The sequence below is a fragment of the Perca fluviatilis genome, chromosome 24 (assembly GCF_010015445.1).
Source record: "Perca fluviatilis chromosome 24, GENO_Pfluv_1.0, whole genome shotgun sequence".
Taxonomy (NCBI): Eukaryota; Metazoa; Chordata; class Actinopteri; order Perciformes; family Percidae; genus Perca; species Perca fluviatilis.
In genome coordinates, this window is record NC_053135.1 from 15,060,777 (window position 1) to 15,070,626 (window position 9,850).

General features: G+C 41.2%; 1 protein-coding gene across 2 annotated transcripts; it reads left to right on the top strand.

Moving 5' to 3' along the window:
* Positions 1-347: 347 nt before the first annotated feature.
* Positions 348-9,608, top strand: LOC120554245 (gastrula zinc finger protein XlCGF17.1-like). 2 transcript variants are annotated; one of them, XM_039793022.1, is made up of 3 exons: positions 488-531; positions 682-718; positions 7,716-9,608. In XM_039793022.1, exons 2-3 carry the CDS (start codon positions 703-705, stop codon positions 8,795-8,797), a joined length of 1,098 nt encoding a protein of 365 aa, XP_039648956.1. In that variant the 5' UTR covers positions 488-531; positions 682-702; the 3' UTR covers positions 8,798-9,608. The 2 variants fall into 2 exon arrangements, with proteins under 2 accessions (XP_039648955.1, XP_039648956.1); XM_039793021.1 differs by lacking the exon at positions 682-718 and having other exon boundaries at positions 348-531.
* The last annotated feature ends 242 nt before the right edge of the window (positions 9,609-9,850 follow it).

Sequence of the window (9,850 nt, forward strand, 5' to 3'; positions counted from 1 at the left end):
CCAGGGGTCCCGGACCCCCTGTTGAAGATCCCTGCCCTAGTGTATGTGATCAGAAAGGTACAGCTAAAAGATAAAATTATATTTTATATTTTTATATATATATATATATATATATATATATATTTTTTTTTTATTATATTAAAAAATACTAGAAAACAAAACACTTATATACATATACGTTTCATATTCTGGGGCTATTTGTATATCCAATAAATTCTCAATACTTAAGACGTCTTGTATGTGTGTATACAGCATAACCTGAAGTAGCCTATGCAAAGCCCTGTTGTTACACACTCCGGTACAGTGGGTGGCACTATGCACCTATTGGTTTGCGATCCACCCTTAAATCAGAGAAGAAGAAGAAGAAGATTATATTTTACCGACATAAACATCGGCGCAGTCAGCTAAGAGAAGCCGTTAGTTGGATCCAAATTGCGGCAGAACCCGAGGAGTTAGTTCGTTCATCAGATATGGACCGACACCGGAAACAGCTAGAGGTGGTTTTAAACCCGGAAACGGAGCTGCGAGAAGGTTTGCTTTCTTTATACTGCTCTGCTAATGATGCTAAGCTAACGTTAGCCAAGTCATTCACAGCCTGTTCGCCCCTTAAGCTAATGTGTTATAGAAGAGGATTAACTAAGAGTCTTTACCGTTTACCGTGTGTCCGTTTATAACTGAAAGGAGCAATACAAGCAGCTGTGGATGGCGTCCAGAACAAGTGAGTAACGTGAATGGGGTAGCTAGGTGGAGAAAGCTAGCCGATTAGCTCAAATAGTCCACAGACGACTGAACAAGAGTTTCCACACTGATACTTTTACAACGTCGACCAATACAATGCCAGGTCTCCACGGCGCTATATTTACTTCTCATACATCAGTAGAGCACATATAGCATAACCTGCATATGGAAGTAAATCTGTTTCATCGGATTTTGAAATTAAAAAAAGCCATTGAATTTCTAGCACTAAAATAGTTATGCATGTAGGACAGACCAGTGTTCAGAGAGGCTATATCAGACATGAATGACAACAGGACTCTTAAAACTAACTGTTTTGTTCATGTAAATAAAAAAAGTTTGGCAAGCAACGTTTTATACAACCCTCGTTAAATCAAAGTATGTTAAAGAGAGACGTCTCTGCCCTGTCAGACGCTGCTCTCCCTCGCCTCTGGCTGTGTAAACAAACTATTGAGGAAATAAACTTGTCCATGAGTCTATTGACAGACTTCCAGCTGACAGAATTTTAAACATTACATTTTGCAGCAGAATTTGGCCTGTAGAATTTGAGGAAGTTGAAAATATATAAGTTTAATTTAATACATTGTATTTTGCATCTGAAATTTTGGATTCTGAATTTATGAACATAGAAAAAATAAAGGTGAGAATTAGTTGTTGAACATTTGAAGAGTAAGATTTAGAGGCTAAAATTCAGGTACATAATTTCAATGCATAAATATTCAGTGCTGAAATTCAATGGCTTTTTAATTTCAAAATTTGATGAAACCGATTTACTTATCATACCTGCACCAACTTGTTAGTGAAGTGAAGTTTTTGTCGGAAGAGAAGCCGACATCTTCACACTAGTACCAGTGGTTGCGGAGCCGTAATCCTGCACGCACTGTGCAACACATCTAATGATAACAATGCGTAAATGTGCACAGGAGCAGCAGCCGACAGCAGCTCTGTTCTGCTCTCTGCTCTGTTTACAGTACAAATTATCTCATTGATTGTACGTTATTTCTAGGGTTGTGTATTGGCAAGAATCTGGCGATACGATACGTATCACGATACATGGGTCATGATTCAATATATTGCAATATATTTCGATACTGTGCGTAAGGCGATTATATTGGGATTTTTTTAAAGTACAATTTTAGAAAAACTAATATTTAAAAAAGACATTTTATGCACATAAAAGTCAAAGAAGTTTACTTTAGGTAAACAATTCAGTACACAGAAAATTAAACTGCCAGCTTGGGAATGTGGTTCACAGGTTCTTATTATTTATTCTTATTGTATTTCCCGGGCGGAAGTCACTGATGTAGTCAAACAACTCCACAGTGGCAAAGCCCCGGGGATTGATGAGATCCGTCCAGAAATGCTCAAGGCTCTGGGTGTGGAGGGGCTGTCCTGGTTGACACGTCTCTTCAACATTGCGTGGAAGTCTGAAACAGTGCCAAAGGAGTGGCAGACTGGGGTGGTGGTTCCCCTTTTAAAAAGGGGGACCAGAGCGGTGTGCCAATTACAGGGTATCACACTTCTCAGCCTCCCTGGTAAAGTCTACTCCAAGGTGCTGGAAAGGAGGGTTCGGCCGATAGTCGAACCTCAGGTTGAGGAGGAACAATGCGGATTCCGTCCTGGTGGTGGAACAACGGACCAGCTCTTCAATCTCGCAAGGATCCTGGAGGGGCCCGGGGAGTATGCTCAACCGGTCTACATGTGTTTTGTGGATTTGGAGAAGGCGTATGACCGGGTCCCCCGGAGAGTACTGTGGGAGGTGCTGCGGGAGTATGGGGTGAGGGGGTCTCTACTCAGGGCCATCCAATCTCTGTACGACCAAAGTGAGAGCTGTGTCCGGGTTCTCGCAGTAAGTCGGACTCGTTTCAGGTGAGGGTTGGCCTCCGCCAGGGCGCGGCTTTGTCACCAATCCTGTTTGTGATATTTATGGACAGGATATCGAGGCGTAGTCGGGGTGGGAGGTGTTGCAGTTCGGTGGGCTGGGGATCTCACCGCTGCTTTTGCAGATGATGTGATGATGTCCTGATGGCATCATCGGCCTGCGACCTTCAGCACTCACTGGATCGGTTCGCAGCCGAGTGTGAAGCGGTTGGGATGAGGATCAGCACCTCTAAATCGGAGGCCATGGTTCTCAGCAGGAAACCGATGGAATGCCTTCTCCAGGTAGGGAATGAGTCCTTACCCCAAGTGAAGGAGTTCAAGTACCTTGGGGTTTTGTTCGCGAGTGAGGGACAATGGAGCGGGAATTGGTCGAGAATCGAGAATGGCGGAGTGCGGTATTACATTCCATCTATCGCACCGTTGTAGCCGAAAAGAGATCTGAGCCAGAAGGCAAAGCTCTCGATCTACCGGTCAGTTTCGTTCCTACCCTCACCTATGGTCATGAAGGCTGGGTCATGACCGAAAGAACGAGATCCAGGGTGCAAGCGGCCGAAATGGGTTTCCTCAGGAGGGTGGCTGGCGTCTCCCTTAGAGATAGGGGTGAAGCTCAGTCATCCGTGAGGAGCTCGAGATAGAGCCGCTGCTCGGCTGGCGCCGAAAGGAGCCAGTTGAGGTGGTTCGGGCATCTGGTGAGGATGCCCCCTGGGCGCGCTCCCTAGGGAGGTGTTCCGGCGATGCCAGCTGGGAGGAGGCCTCGGGGAAGACCCAGGACTAGGTGGAGGGATTATATCTCCAACCTGGCCTGGGAACGCCTCGGGATCCCCCAGTCGGAGCTGGTTAATGTTGCTCGGGGAAAGGGAAGTTTGGGGTCCCCTGCTGGAGCTGCTCCCCCCGCGACCCGACACCGGATAAGCGGACGAAGATGGATGGATGGATGGAGGTTCTTATTGAGCAAATGTTTATATGCTCAAGTAGGCCATAATAAAAGAAAATACATAGCCCCTTTCACAATACACAATCTGAAAAAAGAAAAGACGTGTCATGTCAATAAAAAAAATGCTATTCTACTACACAGGGTACATCCAACACATAACTAAAGGAATTGATGAACAAATGTAAACTGTCAGTTAAAGAAAATACATAGTCCCTGACTGTGACATCTTGGCTAATGCATAGCACATTAGGTGCAATCTGAAAAAAAGAGAGGACATTTGTCTATGCCATTAAAAACAAATGCTTGCACTATTATTCATACACAGGGTGCCCAACACATAACCCTTTGTGTTGCAAAATCACGATTCCTAAAGGAAACATTGAGGAATGTAACACTAATTATTAAATCAATGAAAAGGGAAGCTTATTTAATCTTAAGGTTTTTGTGGAGGAGAACCAGCTGGTTAACAACTTCTCTGTGCAGTAACAATATCTCCCGCAGAGGAGAAAACTCTCTCCGAAGAGACGCTTGTACCGGGAATGCAAAGAAAGTACTTTGCTACTTTGGATAGCTGAGGGTACTCATGCTGATGGACCACCAACTGAGAGGATTTTCTGGAAGTGGCAAAGGGGGTTCTTCCCTAAAATGTTTAACCTCAGCTGTTGCAGTGTAATGTGCAGATTTTGGCTTTGCAAAGTTTTTGGTAGGGGTCCAAGCAAGTCTGCCAAAGCACAGGAGCTCCTTGGTGTCTTGCTGGTGGACTGGGTGGATACAGGGCCATCCTCGTAGTTTGGCTGATCAACCTGCTCTTCCTACCTCCCCTTGCTGCTGAAAAACATCAAATCAAACTAGTATTAGTTTTACAGTCAATGTAAAATGTACACCAACACTAAATCTTAGCCCAAATTCATCATATTTTTGTACGTAGATTGAAGTCCAATTTAATAGGGACTATATTAGTTTTTACACTTTACGCCTAATGTGAGTAATTTGTCGGTGGTAGTCGGTGGTTATTTGTGCGTTTGAATTTGAGCAAGAGTGAGTTGTGAAGGGTCGTCCTGTTTAGCTTGCTGTCCGCTTAACTGAGTGTCTGAATGGTGTCTTGCTAAATGTGCCCTCAAATTCGTGGTATTACCCGAGTACTTGATTTTTGCCAGACACAGTTTACAAGCTGCATGGTTCCTTTCGATATCTGTAGTGCCCTCTTACTCTGGAAACCAAAATGATTCCACACTTCAGCACGGAATGCAGTGGGAGCTGGTCTTACACGGGGTTCAGCCATACTACATTGTTAGCTTCTGCTTCTAGCAAAAAGTCAGGCACTGTTAGGCGAGAACACTAGTGGTGTGTCTCAGCATAGCCATCTGGCGGTAGGGGGTTTAAACACAACATAAACATGAACCACTGTCTTACCATGAATATTTTTGCATGTAAAAAAATAATAAAAAATTCAATATTGGGTTTTTGAAAATCGAAAATCGAAGTGTATCGATTTTTTTTTTTTTTTTCTTACACCACCAGTTATTTCACCAACAACCCATCCACTTTTAATCAGAATGTTCATTTTTATGACTGGTCCTAGCCTATCGCTATACCCATGGACGTAGCTAGCGTGTTGTTTGAATTGTGTGTTAACATGGCCAGGAAAATTGTGGTTATGAGGCTTATCCTGTTTCTTGATCATATTTGGGATATGATGTTTACATGGCACACAGAGAAATCATGTTAATCATATCTCCGTACAGGCTCTGCGACAGCTGTTTGCTCTGAGCGCATCCACCTCTCTCTCTCTTACAAAACGCTGTAGTAAAATATTTGGTAGCACTTAATAATTACACACAATTGATCATTTATTAAGCATTACTTAATGATTTTTTCATTATTAATTTATTGTTCATACATAATTCATCATCAGTATTGCATTTGTTCATACAGTTATAAATGGTTTGTTCATAGTAAATAAGCCTAAAATAATGTTTGTAAGTACATGATTTATACTTGATAGATAATGAAACAACCATTCATAAATTAAATCATTTTCTCATTATATTCTAATCAATAAAGAATTTGTAAATACAGTTTGTGAATGGTTAGTCCATTGTAAGTAACCTCATGTAAAATGTTTGAGTTGATGTTTTTAATAATTAATAAATTATGCATTAAACATTTGTAAATTGGTAAAGTCATTTTACCATCATTAACTAGGTACTCAGGAACATATAAGGTCAGTCAAAACTAGGAAGTTGGTGATTAACAGACTATCTAGACCTACATTTGTTCATGCCTTGAATAAAATGTTTTAGAAATAGGCCTAAACTAATAGCTGGGTTGTTAATACATCTGTTACAAATGCTTACCAATAATGTAATCCATGACTAATTCAGGAGTTACTGCTGGTTAGTTAAGTATGTTTTGTGAGCCCCACCCCAGCTATTGGTTTTAGACCTATTTCTAAATCATAACATTTTATTTAAGGCATGAACAAATGTAGGTCTAGATAGTCTGTTATCATTAACTTCCTTGTTTTAACAGAACTTCCTGAGTACCTAGTTAATAATGGTAAAATGACTTAATTTACAAATGGTTAATGCATCATTTATGAATTATTAAAAACATCAACTCATAAACATTTTACATGGGCTTACTTACTATGGACCAACCATTTACTAACTGTATTTACAAATGCTTTACTGATTTAGAATGAATGTAGGAACTATGCTTTACAAATGATAAACAAAGAAATTACTAATAGTTTGTAAATAGTTTATAAAAGTACTTAACTGTCAAACTTATATGTATAAACATCATTTTCGAGAGCCTTATTTACTATGAACAAACCATTTATGAGTGTGTATACAAATGCTTTATTTATGAAAATTAACATAGGAGCAATGCTTTACAAATGATGAACAAAGCATTTAGTAATAGTTTGCAACTGGTTTATAATGGGAAAATGATTTCATTTCTAAATGGTTGTTTCATTATCTATTAAGTATAACTCATGTACTTACAAACATATTTTTTTTAGATAGGCTTATTTAACACTTCCTGCTTTGACTGCCACCTACAGGAAGTTGGTCCTCTATAACTTGCACATTTCCAGAGTATCAAAACTTAAAAACGTTTTGTCATGAGAGTCCACAGATTCTACATGCAAAGTTTTGTGCAGATCAGGAGAAGTTCGCAAAAGTAGCAAAAAAATTGCATTCATCGCAATTTTACGAAAAAAGATCCCACCTCTAAATGGGCGTGTCCAAGGCCGTATGATTCAGCTTCATTGAAGAGACATGTGGATGTAAAAACTTTGAATGTGTGATATGTAATGTGGGAGGTATAGATCAAAACACATCTATGTTGATTATAGCACTACCTAATGGCCAACCTTCGCCATATTTGGTCCACAGCCTCCGAGTGGCATGGTAAACAATAATATTCAGTTTCACATTAATAGTATTTACTTTGGACGAGATATGTGAAAGTTTGTGTGTGGTAGCTAGCTAAAAGTGTGTTAGTTTATAATTAACGCATTAACGCAAAAGTTTTATATGATAGCTGCAGTCCCTGGTACAAACAGCCCTTCCACGCCTCCGTATAAAACAGCTGGTTCAGATGAGCTTGCCACTATCACATTACAATTGTGGCCCCTGTCATTCCCCTTACAGTCCTCTTTAAACTCTCCCTTCATACAAATTTCGAAATTTCAGCTGCTTGGAAATAAGTGGTTGTGCTTCCTCTGTTTAAGGGCATTGCTCAGGCTGACCCAAAGAATTGCAGGCCTATTTCCATCTTGCCATGTGTCTCGGAAGATTCTGGAAATCTCCGGGGCACAGTCTGGCTTTCGATCTGGGTATGGTTGTGTTACAGCTACTACAAAGGTACTCAATGACATTATTACTGCATTAGATGCCAAACATGACTGCGCTGCTATATTCCTTGCCAAGGCTTTTGACTCCATTGACCACAATACAGTCATACACAGATTTAGCAGCATTGGCGTTACTAATGACCCACTGGTTTGGCTTTCCAGTTATCTCTCTCACCGGGTGCAAAGTGTAAGATTTGAAAACTTTTTCTCCCATTCTTTCCTGGTCACCGGGGGTGTCCCCCAAGACTCCAGCAAATTATTGTTAAGATTCACATTATTGGCTTTGTGTTTGTGTTTCAGCTTTACCATCAGATGTCCAGAAAGTGATTGTTGGTGAAGAACATCAGCAGGAATGGAGCTCCAGTCTGGACCAGGAGGACACAAAGCCCCCACACATTAAAGAGGAACAGGAGGAACTCCGGATCAGTCAGGAGGGAGAGCAGCTTCAGGAGCTGGAGGAGGCTGATATCACCAAGTTCCCATTCACTCTTCTCCATGTGAAGAGTGAAGAGGATGAAGAGAAACCTCAGTTCTCCTTAGATCCAGGTACACGTTTACAACCAGATACTGATGACGAGACTGGAGACTCGTCTGAAGCTGAGACTGACGACAGTGCTGATTGGAAGGAGACCAGAGAACCTCAGTCAGGTTTAAACTCTCTGAATAACAATGAAGTCCCAGTCTGTGATTTGAGATGTAGTTCTGATGCGAAAAAGTATGTGAAAAGATTTGGCACCAGTGGACATCTGAAGAGCGACGTGAGATCTCATACAGGAGAAAATACATTTAGCTGCTCAGTCTGTAGCAAAGCTTTTACAGTAAATGGAAGTTTACAAAAACACATGAAAATTCACAAAGGAGAAAAATCATTCAGCTGCTCAATCTGTAAGAAAGCTTTTATAGAGAGTGGGTATTTAAATAGACACATGAGAATCCACACAGGAGAGAAGGCATTTAGCTGCTCTGTCTGTAAGAAAGCTTTTACATTGAGTGGAAGTTTACAGAAACACATGAGAATCCACACAGGGGAGAAACCATTCATCTGCTCAGTCTGTAAGAATGCTTTTACAGAGAGTGGAAGTTTGCGTAGACACATGAGGATCCACACTGGAGAGAAACCATTCAGCTGCTCAGTCTGTAAGAAAGCTTTTACAGTGAGTGGAAGTTTGAAGACCCACATGAGAATCCACACAGGAGAGAAACCATTTAGCTGCTCAGTCTGTAAGAAAGCTTTTACATTAAGTGGAAATTTACAAAAACACATGAGAATCCACACTGGAGAGAAACCATTTAGCTGCTCGGTCTGTAAGAAAGCTTTTACATTGAGTGGAAGTCTACATATTCACATGAGAACCCACACACACAGGAGAGAAAAAATGTAGCCATGTGGAGTGGAGATCCAGTCTGGAAGGAGAACAGAGGACCTCAGTCAGGTTTAAACCCTCTGAAAATAAATGAATTCTCTAAAAGTGATGTGAGATGTTATACTCCGTCGGTCCTTGAAAGTCCTAAGTCTCGAATCCAATCATCATCCAGCAGATGGTGCGTGTGCCTGCTTAGAGTAAACCAGTCATTATCACCGTGCCGAAAACGGCTGAAGAACAAAAACCGTTAGCACCAAGCTATCTACAAAGACTGAAGGTACCAGCTTCATCCAGCCTCAGACCTGCCAACCTGTACGCATTTTGCGTAGTAGATACGCATTTTGACATCTAAATACGGTGATACGATTTGTCACTTTAAACTACGCAAAAATCAGGTGACTGCTTTGAGTTCACTCGTTGACGTGCAGTAACCGTCTCAGTCCACACTTGATGGTAGTAGGCGGCTAAAACCTATGGCTAAAACAGCGTAGCAGCCATGAGCATGCTGGAAAAAAAAACTAAAGAAGAAGAGTTGGACCAATCACAGCGTCGGGTTCCTTCCTCTAATGTCAAGAGGGGATATCGGTTACTGATAGTAAAACGAAAGCATCAAATGCAAGTGTTATTCCTCCCTCATTCCCATTTTAGTTTGGTTGGTTTCCCCCATATATCTATGGGTTTTCCCGAGGGAGAACGGTGCTTGCAAAGGTAAACTGATTTTGATGTAGAAAGGTGAAATTGTGAAATGAATTAATTTACGTAGCCTACCTGTCAACTTTGGAGAAATATTATTTATATTATTATTATTAATAAAGCCTTGCATTTGGTATACAAAGTCTTGGATTTCATTACAAAGGTCTTATATATGTTTTGCCTTTCCTAGGATTAAGTTCATACTGTAACAAAATTAACTGTTACTAATGTAGGCTAATTAAAAACTGACCGGAGCCCGTCACTGGACGTACCGGAGGACCGAGACACAAAGTAAACACGCCTCTGACCGGTACCGGGCGGTCAACTGAGCGGAGGATGTGCGGAATGTGTCGGTGTCTGTCGGACCTTGGCTGGCTG

Bases quoted from the DNA above. Each gene is read 5' to 3' on its own strand.
- LOC120554245 (XM_039793021.1), top strand. From the start codon at position 471: ATGGACCGACACCGGAAACAGCTAGAGGTGGTTTTAAACCCGGAAACG. The intron at 532-7,715 runs GTTTGCTTTCTT...TTTGTGTTTCAG, and splicing joins GGAAACGGAGCTGCGAGAAG to CTTTACCATCAGATGTCCAG.